The sequence below is a fragment of the Salvia hispanica genome, chromosome 2, assembly GCF_029641045.1.
Source record: "Salvia hispanica isolate PSC_SH4W2 chromosome 2, Shi_PSC_v1, whole genome shotgun sequence".
NCBI classification, from domain to species: Eukaryota; Viridiplantae; Streptophyta; class Magnoliopsida; order Lamiales; family Lamiaceae; genus Salvia; species Salvia hispanica.
The window spans coordinates 59,943,184-59,968,000 of NC_142693.1; the positions used below are offsets into that span (position 1 = coordinate 59,943,184).

General features: G+C 36.5%; 4 protein-coding genes and 1 pseudogene across 6 annotated transcripts; 2 read left to right on the top strand and 3 right to left on the bottom strand.

Annotated features, from left to right (window-relative positions):
* LOC148932816 (zinc finger BED domain-containing protein RICESLEEPER 2-like) lies at positions 1–1,122 on the bottom strand. The gene is made up of 2 exons (XM_089065240.1): positions 632–1,122; positions 1–391 (listed from the first exon to the last, which is right to left on the bottom strand). The coding sequence occupies exons 1-2, from the start codon at positions 1,120–1,122 to the stop codon at positions 1–3; spliced, it is 882 nt and encodes a 293-aa protein (XP_088921366.1).
* A 167-nt stretch (positions 1,123–1,289) lies between these two features.
* LOC148932817 (uncharacterized) lies at positions 1,290–4,948 on the bottom strand (annotated as a pseudogene).
* Positions 4,949–7,849: 2,901 nt separating this feature from the next.
* Positions 7,850–16,775, top strand: CPSF73-II (cleavage and polyadenylation specificity factor 73 kDa subunit-II). Of its 3 annotated transcripts, none has more exons than XM_048088726.2 (14): positions 7,850–8,014; positions 8,481–8,500; positions 8,579–8,661; positions 8,749–8,999; positions 9,095–9,209; positions 10,381–10,454; positions 11,414–11,550; positions 11,820–11,883; positions 12,355–12,420; positions 12,500–12,569; positions 12,920–13,024; positions 14,514–14,655; positions 15,116–15,215; positions 15,912–16,775. In XM_048088726.2, exons 3-14 carry the CDS (start codon positions 8,637–8,639, stop codon positions 16,656–16,658), a joined length of 1,896 nt encoding a protein of 631 aa, XP_047944683.1. In that variant the 5' UTR covers positions 7,850–8,014; positions 8,481–8,500; positions 8,579–8,636; the 3' UTR covers positions 16,659–16,775. The 3 variants fall into 3 exon arrangements, with proteins under 3 accessions (XP_047944683.1, XP_047944690.1, XP_047944675.1); XM_048088733.2 differs by lacking the exon at positions 8,481–8,500 and having other exon boundaries at positions 8,749–8,796; positions 8,878–8,999; XM_048088718.2 differs by lacking the exon at positions 8,481–8,500.
* A 2,857-nt stretch (positions 16,776–19,632) lies between these two features.
* On the top strand, positions 19,633–21,956 carry LOC125202824 (acyl carrier protein 1, mitochondrial-like). The gene is made up of 2 exons (XM_048101297.2): positions 19,633–19,918; positions 21,530–21,956. The coding sequence occupies exons 1-2, from the start codon at positions 19,724–19,726 to the stop codon at positions 21,704–21,706; spliced, it is 372 nt and encodes a 123-aa protein (XP_047957254.1). The 5' UTR covers positions 19,633–19,723; the 3' UTR covers positions 21,707–21,956.
* Positions 21,957–22,531: 575 nt separating this feature from the next.
* LOC125213334 (10 kDa chaperonin 1, chloroplastic-like) lies at positions 22,532–24,730 on the bottom strand. Its single transcript, XM_048113823.2, has 7 exons — positions 24,581–24,730; positions 24,405–24,463; positions 24,133–24,183; positions 23,494–23,559; positions 23,339–23,386; positions 23,069–23,098; positions 22,532–22,781 (listed from the first exon to the last, which is right to left on the bottom strand). Exons 1-7 carry the CDS (start codon positions 24,666–24,668, stop codon positions 22,713–22,715), a joined length of 411 nt encoding a protein of 136 aa, XP_047969780.1. The 5' UTR covers positions 24,669–24,730; the 3' UTR covers positions 22,532–22,712.
* Positions 24,731–24,817: the final 87 nt, after the last annotated feature.

Consider the following 24,817-nt stretch of genomic DNA (forward strand, 5'->3'; position numbering starts at 1 on the left):
TTATACTTTGTGTTTATTTTCTGTGAGATAAATAGCGAGCTCATTCGCATTGTTGGGCTCTTCATCATCCTGCAATGCCATAAGACTAAGGGAGCCTCGACGATCCGACCGACCATAACGAGGAGGTAAAGTATCAGTAGCAGACATATTTGAAGGTATAGTAGGATTCTTAGTCTCATGTTGTGCTCGATAAAATTCAAACAATGCATTCATGGAGTTTGTCACCTCTTTTACCATATCAACCCCACGTTCAACTCCGTAGATTGACTTAAAGCACGTCTCCAAATGTTTCATCTTCTGTCGTGGATCAAGTACAACAGCAATGTATAAAATCTTATTCATCTTAGGATTTAACTCTGTTTCCTCCATCCAATATTTTCCAATCTTCAACCTTGAAATTGAAAAAAAAAACGTGATCATGTAATACACAAAAAAAAATTAGTAGAAAGTAGAATTATTATACAAACTAAAATATTTTGGTTAATTGTTTACCTCATTTTGGTAGCCATGGAACTCACTTCATATTCGTCATTATTCTCCAATTCAATGATGAGATCAAAGACATCACACATCTCGGCAAAAAAATAAATGTGAGGTAGGTTTTTTTGTGGCGGAGATGAGGAGAGTCAACTCGTAGAACTTCTTCAGGTATTCCATCATCTTTTTCACATTTATCCAATCTTCTTGTTCAATTACTCCTATGAGAAGTTCATCGTGTTTTTTCTTCTTCAATTCTTCACCAAAAATGGGATGCATTTGCCCAAAGAGCGTGAATGCCTCTTCGTACTGTACAGTCGACTCTAGCATCAAATAAGTAGAGTTCCATCTAGTTGGAACATCCAAACACAATGACCTCTTGCAATCAATCCTGTCTGAGAGCATATTCACGACTCTATCCCATTGTGTACCTCTTTTTGGTGAACTTTTGAGCCACTTCATTGCCTCTCTGATTCGGCGCACAGATATGCCAATTTCAGCCAAGCCATCTTTTACAACCAAATTCAGTACATGAGCTACACAGCGCATATGAAAGTACCTGCCATCCAAAATATTCGTGTTCGATTTGTCAAGGTGAGACTTGATATGTGTAATAGCCAAATCATTTATGGCTGCATTATCCATAGTGCAAGAAAAGAGATTTGTCAATCCCCAGTCCTTCAGTGATGTGACTATAGCTTCACCGATTTCTTCCCTCTAGTGACCTTCAATCTTAGAAAAACTTAGTATCTTCTTGTGCAGTTTCCAGTCTTTCTCGATGCAATGTGCAGTAACACAAATGAAGCTTGTGTTCACCGCAGTCCAACAATCACTTGTGATAGATACTCTTCCCATGCCTTCTTTCTTGAAAAATTTGTGCAAACCTTGTTTGTGCTCAAGAGACAACCTCACACAGTCTGCTCTTATTGTTATTCTTGACGGAATGTAGAACTGTGGACACATACTTTGAACAAATTTTCTAAAACCCTCGTGTTCCACAAATCTGAAAGGGAGCTCGTCGAGGATGATCATCTCGCATAATGCTAGTCTGGTCACCTTTTGATCAAACTTCCAACTTGTCAAAGATGCAGTACCACCATTTTGATCCATGGAGTAGTTCAAAACAGTTTGACCTTGATTCGCTTGCGATTTGGATAACCTCTTCAAACATGCAACAGTATGGTTTTTTAAACCATTGGTGCCGCCGCGTGGATCGGCTGCAATCAAAGTACCACAACGCTTGCACTTTCCTTTGAGCTTTTTAATAGGAGGATCACCTAACTCAACCCACACTTTGTCATAATCTTTCCAACGTAGAGATCTTGATTCCCGATGTTCCTCATCTTTTCTTTTATTCTGAGCTTGCGTAGTTTGTGTAGATTTCTCCCTTTGATTTTCGTCTTCTTCTATATCTCTTAATACAAAACCGTTGTTCAAATTATGCTCATTGAAAATCGTATTGTCATCCCCTTCCATCCTAAGCAAAACAAACTAAAAAAAAATTAGACAACAAGTTCCAGTATTCCACAAGTAAATTAAAACCATTAAAAAGTAATCCATAATCTCTAAAAGCAATATATATATATATTATTAAATGACACGTGGCATTAATCTAACCGTCAGATGACAAAATCGTGGGGCTAGGATTAAGAAAGAAAAAGGACAAAAGATATGAAAAGGATTTGAATACATCCCTATATATATATATATATATAACATATATATGCACACGTGACTACTCTTATAACCAACAAGTTACATGCAAAAATAACAAAATATAAAGCATGTAAATTGATTAGGTGTAGATCTTAGAGTTTAGTGTGGTCACCGCCAACCATGAAGGAGGTAAAACAATAAATATGCAAACATGAAAACTGCAAAGAAAATAAAAACCATCCTGATCTAGTACAAACGGAAAAAAGAGAGCAGCAACAGCGGTGTGAAGGAAACTTGAAAAAGTGAGGCACACGAAAAATTTATAAATATACATGTGATTACCCTAGATTTACCCTATATTTACCCTACGAGCCATAGGCCCTATACTAAATAAAAATATTTATCACAAATACATAATTAATCGGGTTTAATCGGGTATTAGTCGGGTACCCTAATACGGGTTTCGGGTACCCTAAACCCGAAAATTCCTAGCATTAACTACCCAAACCCGTACCCGAACCCATAATTTCGGGTTTCGGGTACCCAAAACCCGTCGGGTATTGGGACTGGGTCGGGAATACCCGAAACCCGCGGATTAAATTTTCAGCCCTACTCAGATCGGTATGTCTTTATTACAAACTAAAATGCATTATATAGAATCTTTCAACATTAATTTAGTACTCCATAACGGATAAAAATTTATGTTTCAACATTAGTTTAGTAATAGATCCATCTAAAGCAGTGTATTTATATAAAGACTAATAAAAAATATAGTTGAACAAAATTTGTCAAAAGGAAAGATTGATAATGAAGTCTAAATCCATGATTAAGATGGTGACATTCCTTGTAATATGTGCAACAATCTTAGGTGAATCATATACTCCGTCAGGACCAGATTGCTATAAAAACTTGCCTAAGTATTGTTTTGATGAGGTTCGTGAAGCCATATGTGCAGGACCAAATGCTCTTATAAGGTATAATCGACTATACAAATATTTATTTAAAGTCCAATATTTTAATGCGAGGCTTTGATATATACTAACTTCATCCTAAAAAAAAAGACTAGTTTTACCATTCTGAATTGTCCCCAAAAATTATACCAAAGTTTAAATATGAAATATTTTTAACCGATTACATACTACAAATAATGTGGATCACTTATCCAATAGCACTATTTCCACAACCTTTTCTCTCCCCCCCCCCTACTTTTTCTCATTTCAATCTTATTTACTAAATGTATATTAAAATATGTGCCATTTATAAATTTATCTGTTTTTTTTATGACGCAATATAATACTTCGTCACTTTATGAGGTGAATATGAAATAGAGGTTGAATGGAATATAACTTTATTTCAAATATCTCATCGACGTTATAATATTTGGGTAACTTTATACTCCATTTGTACCATACTAGATGCCACACTTTCCTTTTTAGTTTGTCTCATAAAAGATGTCACATTTTCTTTGTTAGAAAAAGCTCATTAATATAAATATACTATTTTCTCTCTCCACCTAACACACAAAACAACATCACCTAAAATTCCGTGCCAATTCTCAAGTGTGTCATTTATTATGAGACGGAGGGAGTACTTCTCTTTGAAATTTTATTTTGACCCCAAACAACCATTCGATACACATTGTTACACTCACTTTTTCTCTCTCTAATTAAACATGTTAACCAATAACTCATAAAATTCTGTGCCGGCTAAGAAATGTGTCATCTTAGACGGGTGGGAGGGAGTACAATAAAACTAAATTTTATTAGAGTATAATATAGTACATCATGTTTAATACTACATCCACTCCATAAACACATGATTACAAGAATATCCATCACAAATTAATACTACATCTACTATCACAATTCATTTACATTCACTTGCTGTAATACTGTTCTTCAAATGAGACTCATATCTACTTTAAATGGAATGAGGGGGAGTATTTATTTGAAAAGAAAATTGAATTTTAAAAATTAATTGAATATATCAATTCATACAACGTCTTTATCTAACAAAAGTGCAGTTTGTTTAAATAAAATAATTATATATCCTGATTTAGTGGAGTAAACTCTTGATAATTAGTACTAACAAATATCAACTAAAGCATGCAAAATTGAAATCAAAGAAATAAATGTGAAAAGGTGGTACATGCAATAGAACATTATAATGTGTGCAAATATCAACTAAAGGGTGCCAAATTGATATCAAATAAAACAAATCTGAAAAAGATGGTATATGCAACGGAACACCAAAATGGATTAGAGAAAGTTATTGAAACTTAACAAAACACCTTTTGGAAGCATAGTGTAGGTTTCTAGTGGGAGATTAAGTGGTTCATCTACAGAAATAGTATTTTTTTTCAATTTGGCTTCAGACTTGGCCATTGTAACCAGAGTACCTGGCCATGAGGACCAGCTCAGAACGGAAATGGGCATAATCAGACTCCAAATACTGTCAGTTCATACATTTGAGGAACTCAACAAACTCTGCATCGGAGTAGAACGTTTCTTATGTGGCATGTCTGAATAACCAGTAGGAAAAGTAATCTTGACAGTCACCCCTGCAGCAATCAAGAATGCACGATAATGAGAACTTATAAAGAATTATTGTGGAGGTTGCACGATAAAGAAAATTTATAAAGAATTATTATGGAGTTTAGTGTATAACCTTCATCAACGCGAAGAGTGTAGTTGGTCAGAGGCATGTGACAGTCCAATGGCCACACAACCATCTTCGTCCTCCAGCCAAAATACCCGGTCCTTGCTAAGGTGAAATACAGATCGTATTGTGCTGTCAATAGCCTCTCGATCACCATCAACCCCTATCTTCTTTGTGGTAATACCATTAGTTATAGCAATGAACCTTTCATCCAAACGTCTTTTCTTTATGACGCGACCTGACACTCAGAACATGAGGAAATTACAAATGGAGTTAGTACACAACATTTAGATGGAAAATTGAGCAAAGAAAGTGTATTTGATTGTGTTTTGGCTGGAGGACGAATATATGATTGTTCAACAATTGGACCGAAATATTTGGGACCCTACACTCTTCACCTTGATGAAGATGCTACACAAAACACACTTCACATGCCACACTCAGCCCAGACACTATCCCCTCCCGAATCGATCGCGAAAGTCTCTTGGATTATCTTTTTCAAGCATTGAAAGTGGGTCATCTTCGGTGGATTAGAAAGAATAATTAATATAATATTGAAGGTTTTTTGCATAGTTATTTACATTATAAACATAATTAGTAAATTGTTGAATTAGATGTCAAACATTAAGAAACAAAAGATAATAGTTGTATCTAGGTCCAACTCGCTGGGCTAGTCCACCGGGTCAATCCACCGGTGTGGTCCACTTGGGTTCTAAGCTAACAAAACATTGTTAAAAGATTATTGAAACAAATAATTCTCCAATCACAAAAAAAATCGAGAGAATGAATTGATAGTGAAAGCAAACATTATTTATACATAAATGAATATAATTTATCTTATAAAAAACTAATTTCAATACTATCCTCAATAACAACAAATATATATATAAAAAAACATCATCCTAAACAAAATGAAGAAGAAGTTGAAAATTGTAGTGTCTTAGTGTCTATAACAACACTGTAATATTTAAATATTTATTATTTACGAATAATATATTTAATTAATTATTTAAAAAAAATAATACATCCAAATCTAAAAGTTGCATTATCTAATAATATTATTTAGCTCTTAAAAATTAGTCAAAGTGCTTATTAAAATATCTAAATAAATATTCATAGCAACTACTTATAAATAATCAAATTCAAGCCTAATTTATAAGTATTTAAATTTATACCCAAAATTTATAAATATTCAAAAATAAGGCCAAAATTCGCCTTTTATATTGATATAGATATAGATATAGAATCATGACTCTTATTCGCGGATAAACTAAAATAAAAAAACAAGACTCCTATTTGCGGATGGAGAGAATACATATTAATTTTGACAAGATTTACCACCTACTACCACTTGCAAAATATAAATAATTTTGTATTAATCTGAATTTAATTTAAAAACTACAAAGTGGTTCAAATCCAAATACCTATAAAAATAATAGGCATTGTTGCAAATAAGATTATTTTATTGATAAAATTAATTTTATAATTCTATCAAATAGTCAATTACAATTATTTGATACGAATCAATTCTTAATAAATCAGCGAAGAGAGGTGTGCATGGTGCGTAACTCACAAGTCTCTAGGCCTAAACTTGTGAGGATTTGGGCTAACTATGTCAACATTAGGGCAACATTAGGGCAACATTAGTTTATTATAACCCGATCCAAAAATAAAAAACAGCCCAACAATATAATATTAGGCTCAAATCTAATAAGCCCAAGTTGTCTTCTCTCTTTCCTAAATCCTGAACATGCTTTATATGTCGAAGATTAGATTGGTTTGTATTCAACTTGACGTAAGATTTAGCGCGCAAAAGTTTTGCTAACAACACTTCATTCTAGCGCGCTCTCTTTCTCCTTCTCCGTCGCGCCATCACCAAAGGTGCGGCCTCCGACTGAGCAGCGTTGCAGCCACCCTCTGGCCTTGACCTGTCCACCACCATCGCCTCAGAGTGGCTCACCGTCTTCCAGGTTGGTGAACTATATCTGTGTGTATGAGAAATCGTCGTTCATAAATCAATTCGGTTTTGCTTTTCCTCAATATAAGCTGCTGATTTGGTTCGTATGCATTCAGCAATATGCAATTTGAGATTGTGAAGACTGAAAAGTATTGGCTGATCAACTGTATGGGAAATGGGAAGATGCTTAAGTAGAACTAAGCTTTCTCTTGTTCAACTGTGTGAACAATTTTATATTACATTCAATTAGTTTTAGCTTCTAGCAAGCAGCAAGACAATAATCCAAATAGCCATACTATGCTTTTTTTCTTTTTCTTTTTTGGACTTGGAGATTAAATGGAAGGATGAATATATATGCGTGGAATTTCTATTTATCTAATGATTGATAATCTGTTTTGTTTAACAGATTGTAGCATGTGGGTTTTAAGTTCTCATGACATTATGTAGAGTGGTGGTGCCGTGATCTTTCCAATATTATTACTAATATGCAGAGAATGTTCGATGTATTTTGTTCTCACTGCACCAAGCACTACTACGCACTTGCCTTCGCGCTCACCTCTCCTCGATTCTGCAACAACTCCTCGATCCTTCCTCCCTAACAGTCCTGCACTCTATCCACAAGGTACAAATCTGGAGATTGCCTTGCAAGTCAATCCTCATCAGCCCATGTTGCCTCATATATTCTCTCCTTTCTCTGTCATAATAAATTATTATAGTAGTAAACTTTAATTCCACCATCTCAACTCCTGCAGTGGTTCGGCTACAATGCAACAATGCCCGACCATAGCTACAATTTGGGAGACATGACACATGGATGTAAGCTAGAGTTGACGGTAAGGCACAAACCATAGGCCTAGTAAAATACAGTCCAATCAAAAAATTAACTTAGTCTAACAACAAAAATAATAAATTAAATAAAAGAATATATATATATACTCCTGACCCAAAACACACGTACATATATGTATTTCCAACCAAGTCTCACATACTAAATCTAAGTTGGTCCAATTAAATAAATTGAAATAATAGTGGCCCGCTAAGGAAAAAAAAAGAATGTACCCAAGCCTAAAAACTAAACATAAGAAAAAGAAATAGGAAGAAAACAATAACACAACATACTCCCATTCAAACCAGAAAAACTCTCCCTCTCCCTCTCCTCTCCCTCTCCCTCTCCCTAGCTCTCAAATTGAAAATCAAGTCACTGATTTCGTCTCATTCTATCTCAAATCGACAACACCAATTTTTCTCACTGACTTCGCACAAACGGTAAGTCTCATCCCCCAATTCCCCATTCTAAAACTTTTAAAAGATTTTAGTTTGTTTTTCATGAGGTTTGAAGAATTTGAATTGGTTCAAAGGGCCTATTACTACTGCAGATTAAAGATCGTATCTTGAGAAAATCTCTCAAAAAAAGGGTTCAAAGTGTTGTTATAATTTCTGTGAGTGAACTATCGTGAGTGAGGCACTTAAGCCATGGAATTGAGAATTGAGGGAAAAGAGTGTACCTCTGTTGCAGGGAGAGAATTTCAGATTTGAAAAAAAAAAATAACTCGATGAATTAAGGTAGAAAAAGTTGGGTGTTACAATTCTCTTCATTACTTTTTATTGCTATCTTTTTTATTCACTTTTTCCGGGCCTTTTTAGTTTTCTGGCTTCTTTCCTTGCTATTCTTGATTGGTAGGTTGTGTTTCTTCATTGTGTTTTGAAACTAAACTGTAATATTCTGATATAGGTTGTGGCCGGAGTTCAAGGGTAATATTTGACAACAGTTTTAATTTGTTCCATTATGAATTTTATGGTGATGCTTTATTTTTATTCTTTCTGCTGCAGAGATTAAAAGTATAAAACAGAATTTTAGTGAACGGGTCGTGAGTACAGCTGCCTAGAGATGGCTATCGAATGCCTAGTGCTCGGTAACGAATTGTATTTATTCAGGACACTTTCTAAACTTTCCTAGAAACTGTTTTATCTTTAATTAATTGTCCATGTAATTTGGACAGGCGCGGGGCAAGAAGTGGGGAAGAGCTGCGTGGTTGTGACAATAAATGGCAAGAGAATAATGTTTGATTGTGGAATGCACATGCGCTACAAAGATCTTCGCCAATACCCAGATTTTTCTTTGATTTCAGATTCTGGTGACTTTACCAGTTCACTCTCTTGTGTGATCATTACACACTTCCACTTGGACCACATTGGAGCCCTTCCATATTTTACTCAAGTTTGTGGATATGAGGGCCCCATTTACATGACGGTACCAGACCCATAGTCATCATATTCACTATAGCAGTCCCCTTTTCCTCAATTATGTTTGGCTTTTTAAAATTGAAACAGTTTTTGCTGCTGTAGTATCCAACGAAGGCCTTAGCTCCACTGGCACTCGAGGATTATCGAAATACGCTTGAAAGAGGAGGAGAGAAAGCGCAATTTACTTCTGAGCATATTGCAGAGTGTATGAAAAAAGGTAGTGCAACTTTTTATGAACTCTCTATCTTTGTTTTGCCTCTTAGTTCAAGTTTATGCAAGGAAATTGTTGTTTTGCATCTAACAGAGTAAAAAGTATCGAGGAGGAGCAAATATATAGAATGAAAGCTATAAATAACTAAAGAATTTGACCTAGAGTATCCAGTCCAGCCTGAAACTCAATTATGAAATAAAATAACAAATATAGTGAATTAAAATCATATAGATACACCTAATTAATCAAGTTGTTGGTCACTTGGTTGCCAAGGGAACTTGTGGCACATGTAAACTTGATTCGGGAAAAATTTGCTAATCCGTGGGCTCATAGGATGAGACCATATTGCTTAGTGAGCTATGGGTAGGAACAGTTCAGTTAAACCAAAAATAACATGACAACAATTCAGTTCAACCACCTACATTTGGAGTACTGTGCCCAAAGAAACAACTATGCATATCACAATTAATAGTTACCTATGCATATCACAATCACACACACTCTACTGCTAGCAGATATTACACTGCTAGAACATTCACGGAGCAGGCACAAAAGAATCTCCCACTACATTGAAAGAGGTTAATCTATGGTTTACAAATGATAAAAATATACTTCCTTTCAACCTGTTGGCTGTTCTGTTTAGGTTTTGATTTGTATCACTTCAAATCGTTTTTTTTTGGGTATGATTTTACTTGATACCTGATAATCAAAGGGCATACTTTTGAGATTACCTTCTCTGGGCATAATTATCAGAAAGGAGCAGAAATGTTTGACAGTTAAGAGCATTATGTCAAATACTACTTACATCATTAAAATGCCAACTGCATGCCTAAAAACATTCTTTTTGAGAGGTCTTCTTTTTCTTGATAACTCTCAATTCGGTTTGCAATGTCATAACACCTTTTGTTTCCTCCTTCTCTCCTCAGTGCTAAGAACCATTTTCTTTTCTGCTTGGTGTCTCCTTAAATGATAATTATTGCTCAGTCATTCCCATCAACTATTTCTACAGGCGATCTTGTGGACCTTAGGGTAATAGAAACACTAAATAGTTTCCTTTTTAGATACTATTTTAGTTGACTCCTGGCATGTGCTGTTTGATTGTATGCACATTTTATATCTGTTATTTTTAGTAATCTTATTGCTCCTTTTTACATGTGCTACGGTCTATGCAAACTAGTGACTGCAGTGGATCTAAAACAGACTATTCACGTTGATAAAGACCTTCAGATTCGAGCCTACTATGCAGGGCACGTAAGGCTTTAATTCCTTGCTCCACTTGTGTTACTAATATCTCTTACACACACACACACACCACAAACTTGTGCTTCTTCTGCAAATGACCTGCAAGATATCTGTGTAAGGTTTATAATAATGTCATAATTAAAAATACCCAGCCTTTTCCCTCAAATTATATATTGATGTGTAGAGAATCCCTTATAGTTCCAGTCCCTACATAATACCCATCCATCCCGAGGTAGATGTCACACTTCCTTTTCTAGTTTGTCCAACAAAAGATGACACATTTCCTTTTTTTTTGATAAAGTTCTCTCTCACATTAATATATATATACTTCCTTTTTATGTAGTGTTGTTTTGTGAGTTAAGTGGAGATAGGATAAAGTAAGAGTGAGAAAAAGTAAGGGAGTGATGTTTCTATCACTTAGGGTGAAACAGAGGACGGAGGGTGTATTTTCTCTCTCCGTTTAACACACAAAACAACATTTTCTAAAATCTCGTGCCATCACCAAAGTGAGACATCTACCTTGGGACGGAGGAGTACATACTAAGGATTCAAATTTGAAGCAAGGCATTCTTTACTTCAACTCGTGAACCAAATGCTTAACGAAGAATATATCAATCACAACTCCATATTCTCAATTTCCAATGTCTTTGTAAGCTATGAAGTATCAAATGCTGTGTCGAGAAACTTCTTACATGTTGGTTTAGTATAATAGTATATGTATTGGTTGCACAATTGAATGAAACTTGATAGGGCTCAGTCCATCTGTAGAAGGTGCATGTCAGGATTTTGATAAGTATTTCATTACTAGAAACCTACAGCCTATCATGTTTTGTTCTATAACGCAATATTTACAACAATTACATACTGGAACTTTTGGTGTCTACTTATTAGATGGTTCATCTATGAAATTTAGATTGTTCTTTGAATATTGTCCAATTTGGCTCAGAATTGATACACATTTTTCTCAGGTTCTTGGGGCTGCAATGTTTTATGCCAAAGTGGGTGATGCTGCTTTGGTATATACAGGTGACTATAATATGGTGCCTGATAGACATCTTGGTGCAGCTCAAATTGACCGACTGCAGCTAGACCTTGTTATATCCGAGTAAGAAAAACTCTACATGACTATACACTGACTGACTAGAAATCCTAACTTGGCTAGGGATGCATATGAAATTCGCATGCTCTAGGACATTTTTTAACTTGAACGAACTTAGCTGGGATTAGAAGATATGTCAATAATTAGATGATTCATGAACTTCAAAGTGGCTGCATGGAGATTGGGGTGATGAAAGTGGCTGAATACACTGCCACAGTTGGCTGATCTTTCGTATTAATCCTTCTTAAGATGTCCTCATTTTTTCCTTTTAACAGGTCAACTTATGCAACAACATACCGTGATTCAAAATATGTCCAAGAGAGGGAATTTCTAAAAGCAGTATGAATCTTCAATCAGTTGAATTTTGTTAACCTTATATGCTTTGCTCTTTTGTTATATACCTTTATATGTTCTTATGTATCTCTTGTCATCACCCATAAATAGATTCTATTTACTAATTTTGGCGTTCTGCATTTGTTCTTTCTTATACCTGAACTGAAGCAATTATACTCCAAAGTATTAAATAATAAATCTCAGTTATTCACGCTTCAATTTCTCAAGGTTACAGTTATGAGTGGCACTTGTTGAATTGGTATACTTCCTCTCTTCCATAAAGCCATAAGTCTCCTCAGCCTTAGGAACATTTAGTTGCTAGGTACACCTGTGAATTGCTTGATGCAGAGTGGATGTTTGTCTAGGTGTTCCATATGTCATGTGCTTTCCCCCTGAATCGTATTTCTAATATGATGTTTATTTATTTCAGTGTGTATTTGGATGCTTAAATCTACATGTGATTGATTTGTCTTGCAGGTTCACAAGTGTGTTACTAGTGGAGGCAAGGTTCTAATTCCTTCAAATGCTCTTGGGAGGACTCAGGTTTTACTATTCGCAGCATAAATGTAAATTAGTTGATGCAATTAATTTGTTGTGCATTCCTGATTAAATTATTCTTCAGGAACTGTGTATGCTACTAGATGATTATTGGGAGCGGACAAACCTTAAGGTGCCAATATACTTCTCTTCAGGTAACCCTTTTTGCCTTTATCTTTTTGTAAAATTATTATGGGTTTCATTGGCGTGCTTGGAATAAAGTTCTTATGTGGTTTAAGAATTAGTGGGTGTTTGAATAGTATTTTCAAAATAAGGGTTTCTTTATCTTTGCACCACCATTGGAAACAGAAAAGCATTCACAGTGTGGTAGGAATCTTCCTGTGAATTTCTTGGTTTGAGGTGTTATATCAATTCAGTTTAGCTCATTTGTTAATTCCGCCTTCACTCTATCAAACAGCTCAAAGAGTGGGCACATGTCCATGAAGATCAGCTTTTTTTTTTTTCACTTCGTTGGAAATAGCTGAGTAAATACAAAAATTCTCAGGTTCGACCATACAAGCAAATCTGTACCATAAAATTCTCATCAATTGGGCAAGCCAAAATGTCAAGGACACTCATGCTAGACACAACGCATTTGACTTCAGAAACGGTAAGTCCGGCCAAACTCTGGATCTAATAAGAAGCAGCATGGATTTTTTTTTTCCAATGATGACCTCAAGTAATATGCAGGAGCCAGACTTTTAACGATGGGGGGCCCAAACAACTACTCCCTCCATCCATAAAAAATAGTCATATTTATGCACGACACGAGTTTTAATGAGAAAATGATAAAGTAAGACAAAGAATGTATAAAAATGTGGGTAAAGTAAGAGAGATGAGAGAAAAAGAGGTAAAGTATGAGAGGAAAATTTTCCATTTTTATAAATGGAACTATGTTTTGTGGACATTCTAAAATGAGACTTTTTTCGTGGATGGAGGGAGTATTAAAATTTATTGAATATGTTCAGTGTTCGGAAACAACTCGAACCAAGCCATAGAAAAAGTTGTGCGAGAGAAATAGATGATAAGAAAAATATGAATATATATTTTAGGGCATAGCATTGATATTAATTTTACTAATGTTATACAATATTATATATTTACATATTTATAGAATTATTTTTATTCTTAAATTATAAATATCATTCTTTATGAATAAAAATTTAAATCGTTGATGCGACTAGAGAGACAATCAATAAAAATAATAATGTGAGAAAATCAATAAATACTCTAAATGAATATGATAATGTGATCAAGAAATACAAAATCCTAGACTAGTCTTTCCAATAGGAGAAAGAATGCTTGTATTCTCTAGGATAGCAAGACCCATAAAACTAACTGGCAGCTCAACCCAATATTAATTGGCTAATGTAAATAATAGATGAAGAAATGAGAGAACAATGGTCAAGCATCAAGCACTGCTACGCACTTGCCTTTGCTCTCACCTCTCCTCGATTCTGCAACAACTCCTCGATCCTTCCTCCCTAACAGTCCTGTACTCTACTCTGTCCACAAGGCAGAAATATGGAGATTGCCTTGCAAATTTATCCTCATCAGCCCATGTTGCCTCATATATCCTCTCCTTTCTCTGTCATATTCAATTATTATAAATTTTAATTCCACCATCCCCAACTCCTGCAGTGGTTCGGCTACAATACAACAATGCCCGACCATAGCTACAATTTGGGAGATATGACACATGGATGTAAGCTAGAGTTGTTGGTAAGGCACAGACCATAGGCCCGGTACTTCACTTCGCCAATGTGTTGTATAACTTTGAATATAAGTATGAGGGCTGGGATGCCTGCCATGCGCTAAATACTAAATGAATATGTTGAATATTTATTTTTATACATTTACCTGTTGGTGATTAAATCTCATTATCTTATTTTGGCATCATCTTCCCCTCTGGGCGGAAAGTCCAACTCAAACCTTATTTAGATATAAACTGGAGATCGATAATCCTTCAAAAAACTTCTCTAATTTTCATGATTATCAATGATTTTCTAGAGCATGGGTGTTATCTAAACTTGTGCAACCTGTGTAAGTAAATATGTAAAAGTACCTTATATAATCTACTCTGAATTGTGATGTTGCAGTTAGGATTTTTGATCGTTCCTTGATAAATGCTCCTGGACCTTGTGTCCTTTTTGCTTCACCTGGGAACCTTAATGGTGGCTTTTCTTTGGAAATTCTCAAGCAGTGGGCTCCATACGAAGAGAATCTTGTCATGCTACCAGGGTATGATTGTTCTTTTCTAACATAAGTGATTTGCACTTCTACTTGCTCTGTTATTTTGGGAGGGGGGGTGGGTCTGGTTTATTCGTTTTATCTGAATGAAGAAAATGCAGAAGATATAACAAAGAAGACGATACCACTGTTATGAATATAAAGTTTCTTTCGTTGCTAAACTGATATAAGTCGTTTTAGACGATGCATATGTAGAATGCCCTTTTTTGTTTTTTACTATGTTGAAGATAGTCGCAAGTAATGATAGGTCATGGCAGGCCTGCCCGCCATCCACACAAGAAAAAATAAAGTTTTCATGGAAGACCTCCTAGGGATTAGGGACATAGGGCTAAAGAGAGAGCCAAAAAATTATCTTTCGTGCGTAATCTTGAATGTTATCAGTTCTGGTGCGTAAACTCGGGGGCGGTGCATGTATGCAACTTTGATCCCAAACTCTCTGTGTTTCCTCCAGATCTTGTTCGAATGGAATTATAGGAAGCAAATTGATGTCAGCCAAGATACCGACACAAATCAAGCTTGATGAGAATGTCAAAACCGATGTGCGATGCCAGGTTCTTACCTTCCTCTTATGATATACCATTATTTTTTCCTTCTCTAATAGCCCAAAAGGATGAAACGTTAGCAACTTTTTTGTTTTTGCTAAATTATTTAGCATGCTTTTGTTTTAGATTTAGGTAGGGTTCGAAGTTTTAGTATTTAAAGTGTCGATAATCCTAGTATTAATGAACAGAATAGTTGTGTTGTTTGTAGATTTTTGTATGAATATAAAATAATAAAATAATTTTCAATAAAGTGGTTATTGTATAAGTATTATAGTATGACATAGTCATTTAAACCATAAATATTGAACCTAATTGGCAATTTCGACTTGACTGTTAATTGCATAAAATTGAAAGGTTTGGTATTTATTTGCTACGCAGCCTTACAAGTTGGGTTGAAATTACAAATTTGGTCAATGTTTATGATTTAAATGATTATTATCCCATATTATGTTGGTAAACTAATTGGGAAGTTGTGAAATGATAAATATTTGAATGTAAACACACATTATATGCATTTCAAGTTATTGTTTGTGCTTAAATTCACACATTTAACTATGTCAAATTCAAGACCTTTGATGTAGAAGGCATAATGTTTGCAAATTCAGAGCTCCTTAACAAGCACAAAAATTTCACATTTTTTGGTGAAGTGCTTGTGTTAGAGTTAAAATTAGTTCTTATTTGGCCTTTCCCCAACCTGCTTTGCAGATTCATAAGTTAGCTTTTAGTGCTCATACCGATGGCAAGGGAATCATGGACCTTGTTGAATTTCTCTCGCCTAAGCATGTGCTGCTTGTACATGGAGAAAAGCCTAAGATGGCTGCGCTTAAAGAAAAAATAGAGTCTGAATTGGGAATTGAATGCTGTTATCCAGCAAACAATGAAACTGTGACCATTCCTTCAACTCATCACATAGAAGCTGGTGTGTCTGATGAATTTCTGCAGAGTTGCCTGACCCCCAATTTCAAGTTTTGGAAAACCAATGTTGGCTCGGACAAGAGAACACCTCCTATATTGCAGGTTCATGATGACCGAGTGGGTCAAGGGATGTTAACCCTGCAGAATCCTAGAGTCTTTACTCAAAATGAATTGAGGGACGTGTTAGGAGTAGAAAATCATCAAGTGAAGTTTGTTCATTGTTGCTCAGCAGCATATGATTCAGATATTAGCAATGCTGCATCAGATTGGTCGCCTTCGACGTCTCAAAAGATTTTTTTGCTGCAGCTGTTGTTCGGATTAGTTTCCGGAGATTTTCCTGATTGTATTATGCATGATTGCCAAAAGGGCATTCAGGTTGGGTCGTTTGTTGCCTCTTTGTGCTCGAGGGAAGAATGTCCGAGCAGCAACGTGGATGCACTACATTTTCGCTGTACATGGTCGGTGACTGAGGAGGAACTTGCTTGGAAAGTTATTTCACTAGTGAAGAATGTCAAGTTGAGCAGGGAAAGCACTTGATTATTTCTGAAATTTTTGATGGATTCTTGTGACATTATTTAAAGCTCCAGTGTTCTTGATACAAAAGAAAAAACAAACTTGAAGGAATCTACTTTTATGATCATTGATTTAGTGTCACTTCATCCTTGTTTGTCTTAGCTTATTCTACATTTGCTTTATCGAAATCAAGTTCAAGAATATGTTGAAAATATGCTTTTCAGGTTGAATTAAGAAATTCCTGGCAAATGTTAAACATGAAAACAATGTTTTATGTTATGTATAAAAATGATGGTTTACTGCTCCGTTATGATGGTTTAAATTATACATCCCATTAACTTTATCTCAATCATATTTTATTATAAAATTACTCTATCTTAAATTCTCAATTATGTTTTATTATAAAATTGATAGCAAATGTGTAAAAATAGGCTCACCCTCCATTGTATTTTTCAATTCACTCCTTCCGTCCCGGCTAAGATAACACATTTCTTAGCTGGCAAGGGATTTTAGGAGTTATTGATTAAAATGTTTAATTGAAGAGAGAAAAAGTTAGGGTAAGTGTTAAAAGTAGAGATATAAAGAAAAATGAATATTTTAATAGGAGTGAAAAAAAAGTGGTTGAGTGTGAGAGAAAGTTTCCAAAAAAGGAAATGTGTCATCTTAGGGCATCCGCAATGGGGTGGACGATGCGACGGACGTATCATCCGCCACTGCAGCATCGCGGACGATGGGTTACCCATAGTCCGCGCCCGATACATCGTCCGCGGACGATGCGCGGAGGATACCCATCGTCCGTCGCATCATCTGCCACTGTGGACGACGCGGACGATGTGACGCGTTTCCGTTTTTTTTAATTTTATTAAATTTTCAAAACCTATATATTCATCTCATTTCACTTCATTTTTCACTTCACTCTTCACTCTCAAATTCACTACATTTTCTACAAGCAAAATGGATTCCGGAGATTATCCGAATAGTCCGATGTTCGGTGGTGCACGATGGCCGGTACAGAACCCGACGAATACCGGTCATTCGACACCAACGCCGAGTACGATCCCGACTTCAGCACCGATTCGTACGGGCTGTCCGACATGGAGCCTACCACGGACCACCGCCCATCCTCCGCCGCCGCACCTCGCCTCCGCCCCTCCGCCGCCACGTCTGGGCCCGCCACCAAGAAGAAGCGGACCAAGGCACGAGTCCAGAAGTTGTCTACCACAGAGGTGTGTGAAGAGTTCGCCCCGGGAAGGACGAACTACTCCGATCCCGAATCCATCGTCTTGACGAGATGTTGGATTGATGTTTCGGACGGTGTACGCCAACAACCAGAAGGTGACTGCGTATTGGGAGCACATCGCCGAGAAATACAACGCAGCCAAGCCGGCGAACGCGTACAAGCGCCACAGGGAGCAGCTCCGCAAGCACTGGGATCAAATAAAGAAGCAGGTAAATTTGTTCGCGGGGGAGTACGAGAAGTGCGAGAGGGAGCAGGCCAGTGGCGAGAGTCTCGCGGATGTGCGGGACAAAGCGATGCAGTCGTACATTTCATTGTACGGCGATTTCAAGCATTACCAGTCCTGGGTGCTGTTGAGGGACAAGCAGAAGTTCGTTGGTGGTATGATTCCCCAATCGACGGCGGCGAGGAAGAGGGCGTCGAAGCGCACCCTCGATGATTATACAAGTAGCGATAGCGGCGCGTCTCCAATGGACCTCAACAGTCCGGTGTTCGATGATGAGAGTTCCGGCACACCGATGTCCTCCCGGCGTCCCCCTGGCGTCAAGGCTGCCAAGGGCAAGGGCAAGGCCACATCATCCTCCGCCGCGCCGCCTGACCAGGCCCCGTCGCCGACCCCGAGTTCGACGCCGTCCGCGACTTCGACTCGGCCCATGCGTACGCGGATTTGGCGGCCTCCTCCGACTACCGGACGTTGTTGGACGCGCACACCGCCCTCATGCAGGCGACCAACCCAGTTCAAATCGAGGGCATCCAGCGGATGATCGATGGTCTCAGCCGCAAGTTGGGACTTCTCTAGACTAGCCTTTTTTTGTATTTAGTGCTTTTTTTTTATTTCTTATTTTGTAACTTTTTTTTAATTAAGTAAATTTAGAATTTCCCTTTAATTGTGTTGTTTTTATATGTTTATTTTTCTTTTTACATTTGCAAACATAAAAATATAAATTTCAAATAATAGATAAAATGCTTAGGGTGTCGCTTAGGGCGGGCTATAGTCCGCCCCACTGCAGGTGGAATAGGAGGAGGATAAAATACTGATGTGGCGGTGCATAGGGCGTCGCTTAGGGCGTCCCATTGTGGATGCCTTTAGTTGGGATAAACTAAAAAGGAACACGTGTCATCTTAAGCGGAACGGAGGGAGTATATTTTTAAAATTTATGTCAAGTCAAATTGAACCTACTACTATTCAAGGATGGGAAGAGTATTTTTTTTATACGTTAAAACGTACTCTCTCCATCCCGACTAAGATAAAACATTTCTTAGCCGGCACGGGATTTTAGAAATTATAGGTTAAAGTGTTTAATTGAAGAGAAAAAAGGTGGGTGTAAGTATTAAAATAGAGAGAGAAAAAAAGATGAATATTTTCATACTAGTGGGAAAAAGTGGTTGGGTGTATTAATTGGAGAAAGAGAGTTTTCAAAAAATGAAATGTGTCATCTTAATGGGTGTTAGTATTAAAATATAGAGAGAAAGAAAATTGAATATTTTAATACGAGTGAGAGAAAGTAGTTGGGTGTATTCATTGGAGAGAGAAAGTTTTCAAAAAATGAAATAGAGCAAACTAAAAAGGAAAAACGTATCATATTAATCGGGATAAAGGGAATATTATTTATTTGTACTCCTACTATTTTTATGAGATGAAAACGGTACTATAAATAAAAGAAATTTAACAAAATGAAATCCTCAAAGGTGGGCTTTGCCCAAAAACCCTCGCAGCGAAAATACCGAGAATACCCCTCAACGGAACCCCCAAATCTAGTTAAGTGCTTCCACTCTCAGTTCCAAATCCCCCTTCCAACATCTATACTGCTCAGCTCTAGCACGAGAAATCACCGGAAATTCGCAACAGAAAATGGCGTCGGCGTTGCGATCCGCCATTCTCCGCCACATTAGGGTCCCCGTAACCCAATCCTTTGCCCTAAACGGATCCCGCCTCGCGACCGTCCGATCGATGTCGTCCCACGGCGACGATCACCTCGACAAGCAGGCAGTTATTGACCGAGTTCTCGACGTCGTCAAGAGCTTCCCCAAAGTCGATCCATCCAAGGTCTACGTTTCTTCAATTATTCGATTATTTTAATAATTTTCCGTAATTAGAATGTCAAGCATTTTGATTGCCTCGGTGATGTTTCTCGATTTGTATGAACGGAAGTTTTGAAATAAGGTTATCGTTGTGTATGATTTGTTTGGCAAGGTTGGGATGCGTTGTGTTATGTAATTCTATAATCTTTGTTTATGTTTATATATTGGTGAATGGAGATATAGTAAATAGAGATACGGAGCTCTAGGAATGAATATGCTGGATTTATATCAGGTGATTCGGATTGCCTGATTTATATTGTAGTAGCTGATTTCGGCACAAATTCCTTGTCATATTTATAATCACTCATTAATAACGTGTTGATATCATTTCAATTACTACTTATTTTAATGTTTAGATGTTTATATTTATTGGATACATTGATATTTCATAGTGATTCATGTTTACTTCTGAGCGGTGTGGACGGGGATGTTAAAACTAGAAAGGGGGTTGTAATTCACTGGCAATGAAGCATGTGTAGACTTCTCTTGGTTTGTTTGATGGTAATGCAGTTTGTTAGCTGCATTTGTGTGCTCTGATTAGCAGATAGGAACGATAGTGACTGTTGAATACAATAAAAGCTTCTTCCTGTAACTTTCCCTCCATGTTTTTCAAAAGAAGCTGAAAACTTTGGATTCTAGTACAATCTCTTGGAAGTGACCAATAGATTCTTAAGTCATCACCAATCGTATTTTTTTTACTATCATGCAAGGAGGAAGAAGTGAACAGAATGTAGTTTCGATTTGAATGATGCTTATTAATCCAAATTGTGCTTCATATTAATAGGTCGCCAATGTTGTTGAAATGATACAAAATGCTACAGGCACATAATGATGGTTTGATTGTTAATCCTAGACTTCACTTGAAGTATGGCGGGATACTGATGATTTGTCTATATGTAAAAGTGTTCAAACAAACATATGTACACTGTGGGAGTATCTTTGAAATGAACAGAAAACTCTCATATCTGATTTTTACCATGCTGTATTGTGGGAGTGTACTGTTTTACTACTGGATCTGAATAGGTATTGGCTCGAAATGAAAACATGTGACTTCTAATCAGAAAGCTGTACTCTGTTTTAAATAGGAATAAACAATACTTGTGCTGCTTGTTATAGATTTGCAATTGAATGGCTTCTTCACTTGTCATTCTGTTGTGTGTGCACATGCAGGAACTTCTGCATATAATTAAGTTCTTTATTTGATCGATTGATTCAAATGTTGATAAAAGTATGCTATTTAGTCTTTTCACAATTGGTTCAAACACAATGAATTGACCTTATTATCGTTTATTTCATACCACATCAAGGATCATTTCTTTGAAGTAGCAATTTTCGTAGAAACCATCATAATTTACATTTCTGAACTTTGTTGAGTAATCTTTAATCATAAATTTTGTGTTTTTTCTGGAGCTTCTCGTTCAGATTTAAGTCAGGATTATACCTCTTACACTCTCTGTCAAGTATTAGCATTTTTCTAAAGGAATTCGATGATCTGCATTTCAATGTCTATCATCCTGATATGCCATGCTGGGAATAATAGCTGAAGTCTGACTAGTTTCTTTTCTAATAACTTCAGGTGACTCCCGATGTTCATTTCCAAAAGGATTTGGGTCTGGATAGCTTAGACAATGTGGAGATTGTGATGGCTATCGAGGAAGAGTTTAAGTTGGAAATTCCGGACAAGGAAGCTGATAAGATCGACTCATGCCATCTTGCAATTGAATACGTTCATAACCATCCTATGGCTAGCTAAGATATGCAATGTTCCATAGTTTGGTGTTTTGATAACTTAAAAGCATGTATCCATCCGTCTTTGCACGGGAAATAATTTAGTTGTGCTTGAGATAAGATATCCCTGAGCTGGGGTTGAATGTTGGTGCCTAGTCTCTTCTTGTATTGTTTTTCCTAAGCTCATGTTACCCTCTGCTCTGCTGCAGTGACGATTAAACAAAATTATTGGCACAAAATTACATCTGTTGCCAATTTGGCACATCCTTAATTTACTCCCCTTGTATTCTTTACCTAATTTTACATCTAATTTCTGGTACTTACCTTTCTGAAACTTCTTGTTTATGGTTAAATTTAATTTCTTATAAGGAGTATTCAACTTCTTCATAAATAACATGTAGTCCTAAATTTATGCTCTCAACTTTCTTTGTGTACGTTTTTATGTTTGTACTGCCAAAGTCATAAGTTGGAACCTAATCTTTGCAACATTTAGGCTATCAAATCCTCATTTAATATGGAAGTTGGAACCTAATCTTTCTTAAAAAATTCCGGGTGACATTTTCTGACATAGAATTTCTTGCAATGTATGCAGAGTTTCGAGAGTTTTCAAAATTTTAGAAAAAAAAATGAGGATTTTGATGATAAAAAAATTTTGAAATTTTTTGGGAGCTCTGACCAGGATGAGTGGATAGTTCTGGAAATTATGATAATTTTGAAATCAAAAGTTGGATGCATGAACAAAACAAAAATAAGTACAACATAAACTTCTCAATTTGACTTTGTTTATTTTGGGTGGAGAGGTGAGAGGTTTAGAGGCAAATAAGTGAAAAGCAAATTTTCAATTCTCAAAAGATAAAAGAGGGTTTCTCCCCCATCCAAATAGAGGAGAATCTTTTATTGAATTAGACCTCATATAGTCACCATTGTCATTACTCAAGAATTCCTGTCTGAACTAGGCTATAACAATACATGCTACTTGTTGCACTCCGAGTTAAGCTTAGTCTTGTTTCCTTCTCCAGTGTGTAAGATGACTAGTCGACAATAGCCAGCAAGTCGCCAGCTTTGCAGAAACAGTGCCTTGTGTCTGTTCCCAGATCAACCTAGTAGTAAACCAGAAAACTTTATATAATCTTCCATATGTCAAAATTACAAGAATCAAATCAAAATTCAAAGCGAGGATTAAACTAATATAGTGTTCAACTCAGATCAACAGATCCAGAATACAGCATTCACATGGTTTGTTTGGATAGGATATCCCAGTATGCAGACAGTGAAGCATCTACAAAGATGTCATCTTCTAAAGACAAATTAATAGTGTACTAAGAAACGAACAAGTGGAGAGATTTCATGAATATGCAAACAAAACTTAGGCATTATAAACACATACCTCATGTGCGTTTATGTCAGAGAAAAGCACCTGTGCAGAAGGAAATTTAATTAGTGTGGAAACACAAACGCTTCACTTTAGGAAAAAGTAAAACAGGGTTCACAGGAAAAAAATCCGACTGGAGAAAGTATTCTAAACCACAACTGGAGATGCAAATACTTAACCACAACTGAAGATGCAAATGCTTCACTTCAGGAAAAGTGAAATGGGGTTGACAGGAAAAGCTTTCAACTGGAGAAAGCATACTAAACCACAACTTCTGAAATTTACCTTTCTTCCTGTTTGCACATCCTGAACCTCAGCTCCACGAGAGACAACCTGCACGGGAATTAGGAGAGGATGTATCTCAGTTACAAGTATAACTATTCATTAAGACATGCCTTCCAAGCAAACCGTCAACTATGAGATTAATATTCTTTACATACCTCTCCTACGAGGTAGCGCTCAAACTTCACAGCTGATTTTGGCAGCAAAACTCCGCCAGCTGATTTCTTCAGTGAAAAAAGAAACCCCATTAACCAAATGAAAAGACAATGCATTATAACGATTAATCCGTACATGTGTCATGCATATGAGCTTTGAATATTACTGCACTTTGTATCCCTAAAGTTTTTTCAAGCTCTAGACTGACTTAAAAGCGTCCACATTCAGAAAATATTATTATGAAAGATGATACGATATCCACCTTGTCTATGAAAACGAACTTATAGGGTTTGGATCATGAGGAATCCATAATATTAGCAGTCTAACTCCAATTATGTTTGACAGAATCATATTCAGAATATATGAAAAAATTATCAATATGGTCTCTAATTCTACAACTGCATAGTATAGCAAAACGAATGCATATCAAGTCAAGTGGTTGAAAGTATAGGCCTAATTGCAATGGTGTTCAACAAAATGTATGTTATCAACATGACCTCCAATTCTACAACTGCAAAAACATATATCCTCACAAAAATGGTACTAATTGAATCTGAGAAATAATTCGTTATATCCAAGATATACTTATCCCCAAACACTTGCAATAACACAGAAGAAATCGAAGTAGGAAAAAAGAATACCTCAGGAAGCTCCTCAAGACGAATCAAAACTCTATCAGCCTGTGGCACCACCTAAAAACACAAAACCAGAATCTTTCAACCCCCATAAGAATTACAATAGCAACTCTTGCTAGCAAGGTAAAAGCTTGACTTAAGCTGTCCCTATTTCTCCCACATTGTATGAAAATATTCAAATTTTGTAAATCTTCAGTGGTAAGAATAAACAAATGTTGTTTCAATTTCATTTACACATTAAAAAACGCACTGATTCTAATACACCGAAAGAGAGGAACCTTAGCAGGCTCGTACGTCTTTCCGATCGCATTCACTCTCAGCGAGCTCCTCCGAAGACCTGTTCAAAAATTGCAACATGTTAAAGCTGAAATGATGCTTAAATTGAAAGGAGTGAAAAAGATTCAATAAGAGTAAATGTTGGAGAAATTGAAGGTGAAGAGAGAGAGATAGTAACCAATGCGTGTTGTATTGGAGAGGAGTTGTAGGTTAGGCTTGTTAGAGGTAAAGGGATTAGTTAGGGCAATGAATGAAGAAGACGCCATGGATAAGGAAGAAGAGAAGAGAGCTGCGGACTGCGGTAGTTGCAGTGAGGTGTTGTACTTTGCGCTGAATGTACAACTTTGACGCAGGCTATCATTTTATTGTGCCTTTAATTGGGCTTGGGCTTGGGCTTAGACATGGGCTTCATTTT

Coding starts and splice junctions, on each gene's coding strand:
- LOC148932816 (XM_089065240.1), bottom strand. CDS start 1,122: ATGGATAATGCAGCCATAAATGATTTGGCTATTACACATATCAAGTCT. Junction 392..631: donor TACCTGAAGAAGTTCTACGA/GTTGACTCTCCT, acceptor TTCAATTTCAAG/GTTGAAGATTGGAAAATATT.
- CPSF73-II (XM_048088726.2), top strand. CDS start 8,637: ATGGCTATCGAATGCCTAGTGCTCG. Junction 9,000..9,094: donor AGGGCCCCATTTACATGACG/GTACCAGACCCA, acceptor TTGCTGCTGTAG/TATCCAACGAAGGCCTTAGC. Junction 14,656..15,115: donor AATCTTGTCATGCTACCAGG/GTATGATTGTTC, acceptor TGTTTCCTCCAG/ATCTTGTTCGAATGGAATTA.
- LOC125202824 (XM_048101297.2), top strand. CDS start 19,724: ATGGCGTCGGCGTTGCGATCCGCCATTCTCCGCCACATTAGGGTCCCC. Junction 19,919..21,529: donor CCAAAGTCGATCCATCCAAG/GTCTACGTTTCT, acceptor TAATAACTTCAG/GTGACTCCCGATGTTCATTT.
- LOC125213334 (XM_048113823.2), bottom strand. CDS start 24,668: ATGGCGTCTTCTTCATTCATTGCCCTAACTAATCCCTTTACCTCTAAC. Junction 24,464..24,580: donor CTCCAATACAACACGCATTG/GTTACTATCTCT, acceptor ATTTTTGAACAG/GTCTTCGGAGGAGCTCGCTG. Junction 24,184..24,404: donor AGACGTACGAGCCTGCTAAG/GTTCCTCTCTTT, acceptor TTGTGTTTTTAG/GTGGTGCCACAGGCTGATAG.